This window comes from Leptonychotes weddellii, chromosome 11 (assembly GCF_054177405.1).
Source record: "Leptonychotes weddellii isolate Sample4059 chromosome 11, ASM5417740v2, whole genome shotgun sequence".
NCBI classification, from domain to species: Eukaryota; Metazoa; Chordata; class Mammalia; order Carnivora; family Phocidae; genus Leptonychotes; species Leptonychotes weddellii.
Genome location: NC_138379.1, coordinates 77,652,302 through 77,667,634, shown reverse-complemented (window position 1 = coordinate 77,667,634; position 15,333 = coordinate 77,652,302). Strand labels below are relative to the sequence as shown.

General features: G+C 39.0%; 1 protein-coding gene across 2 annotated transcripts; it reads right to left on the bottom strand.

Annotated features, from left to right (window-relative positions):
• Window positions 1-76: 76 nt before the first annotated feature.
• On the bottom strand, window positions 77-15,327 carry LOC102728453 (von Willebrand factor A domain-containing protein 5A). 2 transcript variants are annotated; one of them, XM_081799239.1, is made up of 10 exons: window positions 14,994-15,327; window positions 14,644-14,732; window positions 14,293-14,437; window positions 13,762-13,841; window positions 6,096-6,210; window positions 5,242-5,406; window positions 4,860-4,960; window positions 4,287-4,540; window positions 1,121-1,258; window positions 77-328 (listed from the first exon to the last, which is right to left on the bottom strand). In XM_081799239.1, exons 1-10 carry the CDS (start codon window positions 15,153-15,155, stop codon window positions 321-323), a joined length of 1,257 nt encoding a protein of 418 aa, XP_081655365.1. In that variant the 5' UTR covers window positions 15,156-15,327; the 3' UTR covers window positions 77-320. The 2 variants fall into 2 exon arrangements, with proteins under 2 accessions (XP_081655365.1, XP_081655364.1); XM_081799238.1 differs by lacking the exons at window positions 77-328; window positions 1,121-1,258 and adding an exon at window positions 335-1,065.
• Between the last annotated feature and the right edge of the window lie 6 nt (window positions 15,328-15,333).

Here is a 15,333-nt window from a genome sequence, read left to right as displayed (position 1 = left end):
AAAAAAAAATAGAAGTAGTTGCTAATTAGTTCACAAGAACCAGAAGCTTAACACTCCTGGGTAATTTTTCTCTCTACTCTGTTAAGAGCATTTGTAAGAGAGAAAGGTTGAAGCTGGAATATTCCAAGTTGGGAAGGCCTAGGGAACTAACAAAAAGCGAGAAGCTACTCTGTGACTAACATTAAGAATTTTCTCATGATAACCTGTAAGGTGAGTAGTTGTACAGCTGAGGGAGAAGTGACTTAATTTACCTAAAACTCCACAGTAATTGGGAAGACAGAGATCTGACTCCACCTGAGACCTTGAAGCCCTCTCTTTAACTAGCAACCTAAAGAGAATGAATAAGTAGAGGGTAAATGGCAAATAAGATGTATAAACGATTAAACAGCTGTATACCACAAACTCTTGCTACAAAGATCGGAGACTAAAAAGAAGTTGCCTTTAAGCCAATTTTAGTAGAAAAGGTACTTCTTGGTGACAAAATGTACTTTGACTCAATATGTCATGTATATGAGAAGCCCAGCTGTTTGGAACACAAGGTAATGACCAAGAATACCCTTTGGTGACAGAACGGAAGTCATTAGCCAGCATCGGGAAGATCTCTTTTCAAACCCAACTTGTAAAAGGCTGATCAGTGCAGCAGGTGGCCCAAACAGGGTGGCAGCAGAGTTCTGCAGGGGGAGGCCCCCAGCCTGCTGAGATGGCAATGTTTAACCAGGGCTTGACCCAGACTCTGCTGGCTACGTTTCAGGGTCCTATACCATAGACTAATCTAAGGCTGAGCCTGGCAAACATAGAGACTGGACAAATCTCACCCTCTGCCTGACACTTTTCAAACAGATTACCTCCTAGCTAGAAAAAGCCAAAGGAAGTAGAGCATGGAAGATTAGTTCTTCGGGCCCACAGAGCAGAGAAGAGAACTGAGGCCCGTCTCACCTGTACAATGAGTTTCAAAGTTGGTCCTATTGGTGGGAAAATGAGCCCTTTCCATCTGAGGAGAGGCCATTGGAGGAAACATGCATTTCTTCTTTAGTCTATGACCAAGAGCATGGGGTTTGTCTAGTCCTACACAGGTGAGAGACAAACATGGGTGAGAAGAAGTCCCCGGAAAGATGCTTACCTAGAGCGCACAGGTCCTTGCTAACCATGGGCTTACAGGGTTTGCAACCATCCTGCCGATCTGGCATACCCACATAACGACTGGTCCGTGTGGGCTGAGATGCAGGGGAAAAGTAGGAGGACTTGGCATTTGGAAGAGCTGAAAAACACCAGTACAGACATTAAGACTGAGGCTCCTCTGCTCTCTGCTATTGGCAAAGGGCCCTGAGAATGTGGGACACCTGCCCTCCTATCCATGTCTGCCTCAGCTACCACATTTACTGAGCATTTTTTTCTTCTCCCATGAGCCCACCTCCTACATACACCCGCACCACCTGAGCCCTTCCTACTGTGTCCTCTGGAACCCTTGATACCTGACAATGATCTTTCCTGCATCTTTCCTTTCATTACAGGAGGCTTTTTCCAACTACTTGTCTTAACTTAAAAACTAATTTTTTTCTTCCAAAAACTGTTCTCCCTCTATCCCTCTCAGAGGGTGCTCTCTCAAGGTACTACATAGCCCAAGTACCCAGGTTTGGAAGGTGGGATTGGCAACCTCTTCAGTCCCAATTGTGGCATCCAGCTCATTACCGCTCCACCCTCATCTGGATTGCCTTCCTCATATTCTTAATGCTATCAACCTCCAACCTCTCTATCACTTCCCATTATTCAGTAAAGTATCAGAATGCTAGTTTCTAGACTTGCGCTTCATTGCAAGGCCTGCCATCATCTGGAGAGATTTTGGTACCCTTGTAGATAACCTATCCAGCACCCTCATTCAAAGCTTCTTGACTTCCTCAAATCAAAGGGCTTCAGCTTCCATTCTATTTCAGTCACTCCCTCCCAAGCCAGAATCTCATTATCCAGCAAAACTGTTCCACCTGTCAAAAACAAATTGGGAGAAAACACACACACACACACAATAATCCTACTTTTTAAATATGGTCTCCAATTTTTGCAGCCTTCTAACTCAGAGATCTGTCTTTTACCTGGCCTTTGACTTCATCTGGATCTCTCAGTCTGTGTCTCCTCTGCTTTTTCCCTACGATCCACTTCCTTCTGTCTTTAGTCTCTTTTCTATTTAGCTTCAATCCCAGGTCCCACACTTCACCACTCTCTTACCAGTCTTTCCAAGTATCTGATTTCCTTTTCATCACACCCATCTGGCAAAACCCCAACCTCGAAAATGAGTCAACACTCTGCTCCCTTTGTTCTTCCACCAAAGCTGCTGAGTCCTGCTGAAATGAATCACATGGGGTATGCTTCCCTTTGCTAGCTTAGTGCCACTAAAAAAGTCAAGGTATCAAAATTAAACTGGACCCTCAACACTCCTTGGCAAATGCCTTATTTCTCCCTGGGAATTTCACTCTCCAGTTGTCCATGGAGCTACTGCAAACCCTTTCCTCAAACCCTCTATTCTACCACTTCTTGTTTCATACTCATTAGTGAATTTTGCTGTCTCTTTCACTAAAACTATTGAAAACCTGGGGCGCCTGGGTGGCTCAGTTGTTAAGCATCTGCCTTCGGCTCAGGTCATGATCCCAGGGTCCTGGGATCGAGCCCTACATCGGGCTCCCTGCTCAGCAGGAAGCCTGCTTCTCCCTCTCCCACTCCCCCTGCTTGTGTTCCCTCTCTCACTGTCAAATAAATAAATAAAATCTTTAAAAAAAAAAAAAAACTATTGAAAAAAACCTATCGGACAGAAACTCCAAGCTCTTGCCTCTCAGCCTGTGAACTAGAACCGAATCCTACCACCTTTCCTCCTCTTCCTGGCAACAGTGGGAGAGTGTCCTAATACTTGTCGTGTTACGGGCTAATCCTTCCACTGCTGCTCTGTGGGTCATCTTCTCTTCCTCAAACACCTGTTTCAATTAACTACCCTTTTCCCCTCCCCAAAAATGTCAACCTTCTCTGCTGACACTCTCCTACTGGTGTTACAACATCCTCAAATCTCTCCCATTCTGAAATTTTAAAGAGATATAATAAACACACAAAAATCCACCTCAACTCTACAACTTCTATACATGTCACTCTCTATTTATTCCCCTTTTCAGCTAAATGTTTATCAAAAGTGTCTATACACTCATTTCCCACCTCTCTTTCTCTTTAACATTCTGTAATATGGATTCTTTCCCAATCTAAGCCAATGAAATTGCTCTTGATTACATTAACAAGAACTTCTTTGATAGCAACCTCATCATCCCCTTTCAAGTTTTTACTTTGACTTGTCTGCAGTATCTGATACTTTGGTAATTCCCTTTGTTATATCATAGTTTCCTTTGTTTTGAATATGCACTCACTTCTTTTCTTCCTACTTCATTCCTTTTTTATTCTGGTTCAAGGAATGCTCTGCTACCCATCCCTAGATACTGGGTTTTCTTCAGTGTTTCAATCTCATCCCCCTTTCATCTCACTCTATACCTGCCCCATGAATAATCTCAACTATTCTCCTGATTTTAGTTATGACCTAGATGTTAAATATTGCCAGATGTGTATCTTTATCCCTGAGCTCTCCTCTGAACACCAGCCCATCTATTTGTTTTTCTACTGGACATCTTCATGTGCATATTCCATAGGGATCTCAAGTTCAAAATACTCAAAAATAATTCAACATACCTTCTAAAATTGCTCCTATACTTTTGTTACTTTACTTAAATAAATGATACCGTTATACACGCAGTTGTCTAAACAAAACTCTGGGCTCACCTTGAAGCCTGCCTCTACAACTCACATCACATATTCCCCTCCAGCCACAGAATCCTGCCCGGGAAATTTCTCCACCTGATGCTAACCTTTAAGCCCCTCATATCTATACTAAAGCTTGCTTGGCTTTCACCTGGGACACCCATTCCCTAACACTCCCAGATCACTCCCATCAGCCATCTGTATAATCATTAACCATTGAATTATCAACAGGATCAGCTTCAGATTTAGACAGTTTGAATACTCAGTGTTTATGTGTACTTTCTGTTTCACTTGTCCTTGTTTTTTTTTCCCTTGGATTATTTAAAATCTCCTTGCCTATGGCATATTTTCTAGTTCCCCTAGAAAGGCACCACACCAGCCAGAAATCCTAGATGTGGAGAGATAGGGAAAAAAATTCAACGTCACAGGCTTTTACTTCAAATGATGTGTTTCGATATCCAGAGCCCCTTAATTTACATGAGTTCCAGGAGGGTAAAACTCACCACATCCATGGTATTGTGGCATCATTGAAGCTGCACCAAACAGAATTGGCCTTGGAACATCCCTACAAGTCAGGGGCCCCTGAACTGGCTTGTTGACATTCTTGTTGACCGCAATGAAGGCTGTCTGGGAGCTTATGACTCCACAATCAATGCTGATTTTCAGCACATCTTTTTTATCTTTTGCTGGAGTATCCCTGAAGCCCATGTCCTTGGCCTGGAGAAAGGACTTGGCAGCAAGGCGGTGAATGGTGAAGCTAAAAGAGAATCATCCCCATGACTTAGGGAAGAGCATGCATGTGCCAGTTACTCAGGGCCCTCAGAAGTTAGCATTGGCAGAAAGAGGAAAATGCCAGATAAAGGAAGAGATAAGACTTGAATGGGTTAGAAAGGTAAAGTTATTGTAGGGACACAACTGAGCCCCCCAAATTAAGAGAAAGAAACCAACCCTCTCAATGATGGCAGAGAAAGAAAGAAAGAAAGAAGAAAGAAAGAAAGAAAGAAAGAAAGAAAGAAAGAAAGAAAGAAGAAAGAAGAAAGAAAAAAGAAAATAGCAAAGCAAAACAGAATTCTCACTTGTCATCGGGCTTGGGTTGTAGAGAAAATGTCACCCTATTCTCCAAACTCTTGCCCTGGAGTGTGTACTTGAGGTTGACTTCTCCTGTCGCCTCTGCTGGCTACAAAGTAGAGAAGAGTAGACATGATGGAAGGGAGAGGTCACGAAGAGAAAGGTCACAACTGAGGCCGCTCCCCAACCCAACACATTAAAATGTCTGACTAGGAACCAGGTAGCTCAGGAAATCAGAAACCTGAAATTATGGAGAAGCGGGGTAGACTGGCTCCACCCGGCAAGTGTGATCTCTTGATGAGACTCCATTGGTTTTAAGAAAATTGTCCAGAGCAGAGTTTAGGGAAGTAGCTACTCTGATGAGAGGAACAAACATGAATAGGAACTCACAGGCATGGTCCCACTCAAAAGGGCATAGACGATTAACCTCTGACCCTTATAGAGGACAGTCTGTTCTGGTGAAAGCATTTTAGCAGACAGGCCACGAGGCAAATCCCAGCTCACAGAAATATCCTCTACTGCAGGCTGTAGAGCACGTTTCAGGGCCCTAAGAGCCTGGTGGAGGAAAGAGAACAGAATAAGCACAAAATATAATAATGGCAATAATGACCACTGTTAGCTGAATATTTATTACGCACCAGATTCTATGCAACACAGTATATGCTATGTCTATTCCTTAATACTATACTAGGACATGGTAAGGGAGGATAAGGTAAAGGATAACATCACCCAAAAAAGAGGAACTTACAAGTATAAGCAGAGCTAGAAGCTGCCTTCCCTTGTGTATACTAATCAAATGGAGTATCAACGTACCACCTCTACCAATCTACCAGACATACTACAATTGTTCCTTCTTGTTTTCTTTGTCTCATGTGCATGGAGAGTTCCAACCAGTTGAGTTCCAACCAGAAGAGTTCCTCAAGCACACATCTAGAATCTCAATCATGACAGTCAAAATTCTCTGTTTCTCTATTTCTGGTCTTAAACACAAAGCCCTAACCTCTTCCAGCATCTTGTCTCTGGGCTTCCAACTAGTAGGACCAGATGCCATTTCTCCAGAAACTACAGTGGGCCCCTTTTACATAAGGCCCAAAGTAACCCCACTATGTATTATAGCCCAAGGTGTTATGGATATAAGAGTATGAATCCTGGTGTCAAGCTGTTGCTTCTGCCCTTGTGGCAATGTCCCCCCTGCTCCACACTCCTTCTGCATCACCCCTTCTGGACACAGGCCTGTCCCTCACCTTGAACTGCATCCTGTCCTTGCCTGTGATAAATTCTGAAGTGCCACCTGCCACCCGGGCAATGCCTTTTATTAGGCTGGTAGAGGCTCCTTCTCCAATACCAAAGGAGAAACATCTGCAATTATACAAGGAAAAGAGCTTAGAGACAGGCACTAAAGCGTGAAATTATAAAATTAATACATAGTAGTCAAGAATACATAGTCTACTTCCTTGACCAAAAGCATAATAGCTACAATTTGTTGAGCATATTCTATGTTTCAGGAGACCAAATGCCTTAAATTGATGATGCAGTTTAATCATTTCAAGGCTCCTATGAGGCAGGCTTATGCTTCATTTTATGGGTATGAAACGGAAGCCCAGAGAATGTAAGAAATATGTCCAAGATCACACACCTACTAAATGGTAGAGATGACATTCGAATACTAATCTGCCTGACCATAAGATCCCATATATGTATATTTTACTGATTCTTGAAGCAGTATATCCTCATCAATTATTTTAATAATAAATCCAAAGAATGGGTTAATTGGACAGTGGTGAAGTGGTGAATTAGGACAAAATAGACACTATCATCACTGCGCGACTAACATTGTACTGGAACCATATCCACCCTGGCAAGACCAGTCTTAAGGTGGGAAAGAGTTCTAACTGGAGAGTTCTCTCCCTGCCATAATCCGTGTGCACCAAGATTTTTAATCACAATTTGGTTTCCCAAACAGAACTGTCTATAAAAAGAATGTGTTGATAATACTAATACAAGCATTTTTAGAAGGCATGACAAGGAGACTTCTCATTGTAAATTAATACACTGGAATTTTTGGCTTATGTATCCGTCTCTTTTGAATTAGGTTAGTGTGAGTCATCATCCCCAATTCTAGTGATGTCAGCATCAGGATTAATATTCTAAACTTGAAGGGCTAAGAACTGAACTTCTAATTATGGTAACCTACCTTTGGCCATGCCCCCAGAGACCATAGCCTGCCAGCATCTTGATATTTATCACCTTCAAATTTCCAACACAATCTTGCAACTGAAGCCTACATTCCTTATGGCTTACTAAAGGGCATTTATGTCTATGTTTAAGTGTTTTATGCATAAAACTAAAGCTAAGAAATATTTATTGATGGCTAACAATATGCTTAGAACTTACTTAAGTGCTTCTTGTGGGTGATAATAAAGAATACAATTATAATAAATGCAAAAAGTTATATAGCACATATTTTGTGTCAAGCAGAGTTCCTAATGCTTTACTTAGGTATACCCTTTGAACCCTCACAGTAAACCCATAAGGTTAAGTACTGCTATTATTCCCATTTTCAAGTGAGGAAACTAAGACTTAGGGAGTTTAGTTGATTTATCCAAACAGCCAGCAAGCAGCAGAAGTAGAACTTAAATATATGATTTCTGACTTAAAGTAGAATGACATAAGGACCCTCTGCTCACAGCAATGCCAAAAAGCTGTTTCAGCCAGTAGAGAACTGGAAAAGCCATATACAATATTCTTAATAATCTTTTTGAAAACATCAAATGGTTACCAAGACAAGAGGAATCTATGGGCCACGACGTGGGAGAGGAGGGAGGCAAGAGAGATGAGCCTGGCATCTGGTATCCTGTTACCCCTTAAAGCTAATGCCAAGTACAAAATGGATGGCTCAAAGCATGGAAAGCCAAGACTTGGACTTTCCAAAAAGAAGGTGCCCTTACAGACACCCCAGGTTTTTATAAAACAACCCTGTAGAATACAGCCCAGAGGTAGAGGTGAATCTGAAATAAACCAGCCATCAAATGACTGAAGCTCATTTGACTCTAACCGGACTCAGATTATCTGCTTCTAGTCTAGCAACGCATCAGAAGCAAAGAGTACATCCTTGCAGAGGGAAGATAACATCGTCTAGAGGCTCAAAGAACTTCTACAACTTTTCATATAAAATATCTGACACTAATGAAGGAATAGAAAAATCCCCCAATATTGGGAAATTATACACTATACTTCTGAATAACATAGGCTTTAGAAAATCATAATGGTAATTAGAAAAATCTTCTTAAGTGGATGTCACTGGACACTGACAGATCCAGATTTAAGATTCAGATGTAGATATGCTTAAATTTAAGGATCTAAATACATATATTAGAAAAGAAAAAGAAGTCTCAAAATCAACTACCTAAGCATCCATCTCCAGAGGTTAGAAAAAGAACAGCCAATAAACCCAAAGAATTTATATGGGGGCGAATTTAAAGGGAAATAATAAAGATAAGGGCAAATATTATTGATGTAAAAAACTACCATAGAATAGACAGGATTTAAAAATCTCAAAAGTGCTGGTGCTCTGAAAAGATTATTAAAATTGACAGGCATTTAGGACAAGGAAAAAAACAGAGAAGACACAAATAACCAACATCGAGAATGAAAAGGTAATATATCACAGATTCTACAAAATTTAACAACAGCATAAAGCAATACAGCATAATTTTTTATGCAAAAAAAATTGAAAATTTAGATAAAATATACAAATGCCCACAAAAAGCAAAAACATATAGAAGTATGAATAGTTCATTTCAATGAAAGAGATTTAAAAACTTTCCCACAAAAAAGAAAGCCTCCTATCAACTTCTAGTAAACATTTAATAAAGAAAATCTTTCAGATAATAGAAAAATAGATGACTCTTCTCAGCTCATTTTATCATGCTGGCATAACATTGATTTCAAAACCTGACAAGAATATTATAAGAAAATACATGTCAATATTTCTCACAAAAATAGATTTAAAAATCCGAAACAGGTATTCGCCAACTGAATCCAAAAATACATTAAAAAGGTTAATACATCACCACTAATTTGGGTTTATTTCAGAAAGGCAAGATCTAGTCATTATAATTCACACTACTCATTATAATTCTAACACTAGTCACTATAATTCACACATTAAAAGAAAAAAGGATAAAATCATACACTTATCTCAATAGATACATAAAATGCATTTGATATAATTCCACAACCACTCATTGTTTTTGCAAAAAAAAAAAAAGAGTAAGGAACTCTCAAAACAGAAATAAAATATCCTTAATCTGATAAAGGATATCTACAAAAAAAACCTATAGCCAACAATCACACTTATTTTTTTTAAAGCTTTTATTTATTTTGAGAGAGAGAGAAAGTGAGAGAGGGAACACAAGCAGGGGGAGTGGCAGGCAGAGGGAGAGAGAGAAGCAGGTTCCCCGCTGAGCAGGGGGCCATCCCAGGACCCCGGGATCATGACTTGAGCCAAAGGTAGACACTTAACCCACTGAGCCACCCAGGCACTCAACAATCACATTTATTGATGCAGTGTCGAACATGTCCCCTCTGAAGGCCAAAATAAGATAAGAATGCTAGCTATGACCATATCTATTCAGGTTTGTACTAAAACTCTTTCCCAGGGCAATAGAGAAGGGAAGAAAAATAAATATGTAAGGACTGGAAAGGAAAAAAATAAGGCTGACATTATTTGCAAACATGATTATCCATAGAAAATCTACAAGAATCTACAAATATACTATTAGAATTAATATTTAAATAAGGCAAAGTCACTGAATAAAAAGTCAATGTAAATTTTAAAAGCTACTAGAATCAATTTCTACATGGAAATAAGTGCCCGGTAAATAAAATGTTTCAAAAATACTATTTAAAATAGGGGGGAAAAATCACCTAGGGAAAAAATCTAATAAAAAAGGCATGAAGACATCTACACAGAGAATTAGAAAACATTATAGAGAGATTTGGTGTGTATTGTTGGATTAAGGAAATGAGTATATTTACTAATTTTATGGGAAACCAGATTTTTCACCATGGAGGAAAGAAAACACAAATATGGAATAGAAGAAAAAAGAGAAAGAACGTTGTCAGTACCTTGGAATTAGGGGCATCAGTAAAAAAAAAAAAAAAAAAAATTAACATTCACTGGTTCAGTCTGCCAAAAATGCCTACCATCAATAACAGCCCAGTAACAAAGAGTTACACCTAATACTCAAATATTAACTTATATTAATCATTTTCACTAAAAGAAATGAGGCTTCTTGTAGAAATAGCTGGCTACAGGAATGGGAAAGTACAGGTGAGTCTGAAACTCTTTTTGTAAGAAAGAAAGAAATCTTCAAAAATCAAAGAGACACACAAAAAAAGACATAGGAGCAAGTGAAAAGCAGCCTCCACTGGTCAAATGTGGAATTTTGAGAATCTAAATGAAAAATGAAAGTGACAAATCTTAAAAAATTGAAAAATAATGAAAAAAATCCAAAAATATATTGATATAAGAAAAAGAAGGGAGGGAGGGAGAGAAGGAGGGGGAAGAGAAACTCTTCTTTACAGTAGGATGCCAACTAATCTGGAAAAGTTGACAGAATTTAAAAATCACTATTTATAACCACTGACAGTAATAACATGCCAATCATCATCAATGAATGCTGAATCTACTGACTAAATATTTGTCGAGAACAGGATGTTTACAAAATTTCAAAGTTATCTGTCAGGTACCAGCTTTAACAAAGTGGTCAAACTTATCACCAGGCCCAACATTACTTTTGGAATATTTCTTCCTGAAATATTTAATATTACCCCAAACATGAATTTAAATAGTCAAACAAACATAAATTGAAATTCTACAAAAATAACTAGCTAGTACTCTTTCAAGATATCAGCGTCGTGAAAGATAATGAAAAGCTGAGGATCTCTCCCAGAGTGAAGAAGATTAAAAAAAACATAACAATGAAAATATTTGGTCTTCGATTTCCTCCTGGAACAAAACCAAAGACAAAAATCTATACAGGACATTATTAGAAAACTTGTTGGGGCGCCTGGGTGGCTCAATCCATTAAACATCCAGCTCTTGATTTTGGCTCAGGTCATGATCTCAGGGTCTTTGAGAGTGAGCCCTGTGTCAGACTCCGTGCTCATTGGGGAGTCTGCTTTTCTCCTTCTCCCTCTCCTTCTGCCCCTCCCCCCACTCATGCACTCTCTCCAGCCTCCCCCTCTCTAAAATAAAGAAGTAAATCTTTTTCAAAAATTTCCTTAAAAAAAAAGAAAACTTGGCAAATATAGCCAGCCTGTCTTTAGATAGTAATAGTATCATCTTGGGGCGCCTGGGTGGTTCAGTCGTTAAGCGTCTGCCTTCGACTCAGGTCCTGATCCCAGGGTCCTGGGATCGAGCCCCATATTGGGCTCCCCGCTCAGCAGGAAGCCTCCTTCTCCCTCTCCCACTCCCCCTGCTTGTGTTCCCTCTCTCGATGTCTCTCTCTGTCAAATAAATAAACAAAATCTTAAAAAAAAAAAAGATAATAGTATCATCTCAACATTAAATACCCTGAATTTATTAGTTTTATTGTGGTTATTCATCAGGACGTCCTTGTTCTTAGAAGATGAGTGCATTATTATTTGCATATGAAGAGTTACAGTATCTGTGGCTTGCTCTCAAATATTTCAGACCAAAAAAAATAGGTGAAGCAAATGTGGGAAAATGTTGACATCTGGTGGAAGAGTATATTGTTCTATTCTTACAACATCTCTATAGGTTTAAATTTTTTAAATAAAACATTGGAAGCACATATTAGAAGAACCAAGAAAGGCCTCAATATGGGGAGGGTATGTGCTATGGTGAGCGCTGTGAATTGTGTAAGACTGACGAATCACAGACCTGTACCCCTGAAACAAATAATACATTATATGTTAATAAAAAAAAGGCTTAAATAAACGGATGGACATACCATGTAAATAGACTAAAATACTCAATTTGGTAAGTACTAAATTCTCCCAAAACTGATCTATAAAATCAATGCAATTCTCTTTTTTTAAGTGATCTCTATGCCCAACTTGGGGCTCAAACTCACAACCCCAAGATCAAGAGTTACATGCTCTACTGACTGAGCCACCCAGGTGCCCCTAAAGTTAATGCAATTCTAATCGATATCTCAACAGCCTCCTTTTTAGGTAAAAACTGACAAGATAATTCTAAAATACAAATATAAAGAGTCATGAATAGCTGAGACAATCTTGAAAAAAAAAAACAAAGTTGAGTACTTACTCTATTGGAAATCAATATTTATCAGAAGGCTACATAAATTTATCTGGTATAGTTCTGGCACATGTCTAGATAAATAGACTAATGGAATGGAACAAAGGATCCAGAAATAATCAATACATGTGTAGAAGCTTATTTGTGACAAAAATGACACTGTACATCAGGGAGGAAAGGACAAACTTTTCATTAAATGGTACAGGGTCAATTTGATATCAACATGAAGAGATGATGAAAATTGGCCCCTGCCTTCCACAATGCATAAAAATAAAATCCAGGCAAACTATACATCTAACTATAAAAGAAAAAATGATAAAACTTCTAGAAAATAACAAACAAAAACAGCTCATGACTTTGGGTAGGGAAAGACTTTTTAACAGGACACAAAAAACACTAACTGTAAAGGTAAAGACTAAAAAATTATATTACAATGAAGAAAAACTATTAATAGATATCATTCTGAGAGTGAAAAGAAAAGCTATAGAATAGGAAAAAATATATTTCCAGAACATATTAACAAAGTCCTTGTGTCTTGACCACAGACTGAACTAAACATCAGTAAAAAAAGAAAGTCTAACAGAAAAAAAAAGAAAATAGGAGAGATTTGAAGGTACATCACAAAACAGGACATCCAACTGGTTAATAAATATGAAAAGGCACTCAACTCCATTAGTTACCAGGAAAATGCAAATTAAAACCATAATGAGATACCACTTTACACCTACAAAATTAGTTAAGGTTTACAAAGACAAACAATGCCAAATTTTGGATAGGAATCTGGGCAACTAGAACCCTCATACAATGCTGGTATGAATTAAAATAGTACAATAACTTGGAAAACTATCTGGCACCCCCAATAAATTCTACAACTATGTCAACGCAAAGAAATTTTGTGTGTATATATATATATGAAATAAGTATGTATACATGCATATGTGTGTATGTGCAAAAAATACATATATAAGAATGCTAGGATATTCATAGAAGAATTATTTTTAGCAGCTAAACCGAAGTCGATCAGCAGTAGAATTAATAAATAAATTATGGAATAATCACCCTATGGAATACTACACACCAATAAAAATTAACCACAGCTCCATGCAAAATATGTATGAATATCAACATACTGCTGAGGGAAAGAAGATACACAGAAACAAAAACATATTGTATAACCCATTTATTTTTATTTAAAAACAAAAATAAACCATGGCGTTATAAATTAGGAGAGCTATTTCCTTTGGAGAGGAAAAAGTTAGTAGTGATCGAAGTGATACAGTGATCAGCTGTATACTTATGATTTGTGTAGCTTTATGTTTTACTTTGATAAAAATGTTTATAGTTTAAAAAAACTGTCTTACTATTTAATTTTTGTTTCCATTCTGGTTTAGAAAGAATAAAGGGCAATGACTTTGTGGTGTTACTGATGTTATTTAGAAAATTACTTTTATCTTTTAGTGAAGAGGGGGAAAATGATATAGAAAAAAACTTGTCAGCTAGTAAAACTAAAATTCTTCAATCACTCTATCCTCCACAAGGAATGTCAACACTGGTACCATGCGGATTAGACTATAGGTGGCATTACCTGGATCAGTCACCCAGAAATCACGTTCTCTTCCTACCTGTGCCTCAGCCTGTTTCTCTTGACTTCGTTAATTATATTAAACGTGTCAGTAACTTCTCCATCTGTGAAGACAAAAAGCTGTCGAGGAAAGAAGACATTCATCAAATCTCTGTGAAGATCATTTTTAAGATACCGGAATTCACCCTTGGAAAAAAATCAACCATTTTGTTGCAGAGACTGATGCCTCCTCAGACTGGCATGAGGGCCCTAATTTTCCAGGGTCACTTGCACCACGTTCTCACAAGGTTTGTTGGGCACCTGGGATTTTCCTCACCTCCCCCTTCTCGTCTCATCTAAGGCTTTTGTGGAACTCTGCAAAAGGACCTCCATCACCCATAGCCCACAGCACAGACTAAGGAAGAAGAATTCTATTACATGCTTCTTGTCTTTTTCTCCTTACTATATGATAGAAGACTCTGAATTATATATCATGTTTTAACAATCCTACAATGAAGCTCAGGGGTATGGATTTTTGAGCAGAGATTTCATTCCCTCTCTCGCCTCCTATCAGCTCTCTTCCAGTTCCTACCTGAAGGGGGTGGCCCGCAATGGAAGGTTCCCTGTAAATGATCTGGAGCGGTGTCAAGATTTCCGTGCCCCCCAGGTCAGCCTGCATAAGCTTAACTCTCCTCAGTGCCTCTTCCATGGTCTGCTGAGTGTACTGCACACTATTCCTGAGAAACAAACAAACATGCCCAGTGACATGATAGCTGTTCAACATCATGCAGTACCAAGTCCCTGAACTGAGATGCCCCCACTGGAAACAACGTCGCCTGAAATACCCAATGCCAAGGTCAACTGTGGAGTAACCCACTTCAGCAATCTAGTCCTTTCTTTAAAGTATCTTTTTGGACTCCCAATGGGCTTTCTAGAAACTTACGGAAAGAATGCCTCATAGGAACTTCCAAATCCATAGACATTGAAATAACAGCCTATAGGCAAACTCTTCAGCAGCAAAAGCAGTGTTTCCTGAAGGAAGAGAGTACGGGGAGACAGTGAGAGAGGATCCTCTCAGACACAGAGATGCTGTCAGTCTAACTCTTGAGAGAGCAGACCTTCACCCACTTCATGAGTCCAGGCCCTTATAGTCCAAGGCTAGCCTCAGAGTGGTCATGGTAGATGTAGCTCAGATGGGGAACACACCCAAAGTACCAGATGGGCCCTAATTTAACTCCTGAGATTCATCCCCATTTGTGCATGTAACCAGAAAGAGAGAGGAACTAGTTTTACCTTGGCTGCCTCTATGCGCAGCTGAGATTTATCCTGTTTACTTATGGGGCATTGCATACTTCCTGAGCGGTCCATGAGGAAGACAAATTCTCCACAGATAACTGGTGACTGAGCTTCTGGGATATTTGGGTAGAAACACACCATCGCAGACGGATCTTTCATGAAACCATCTACTTAGAAAGGATAAGGACACTGTAAGATCTAACAATTGTAAATATCTATGCCCCTAACATGGGAGCAGCCAATTATATAAGGCAATTAATAACAAAAGCAAAGAAACACATCGACAACAATACAATAATAGTGGGGGACTTTAACACCCCCCTCACTGAAATGGACA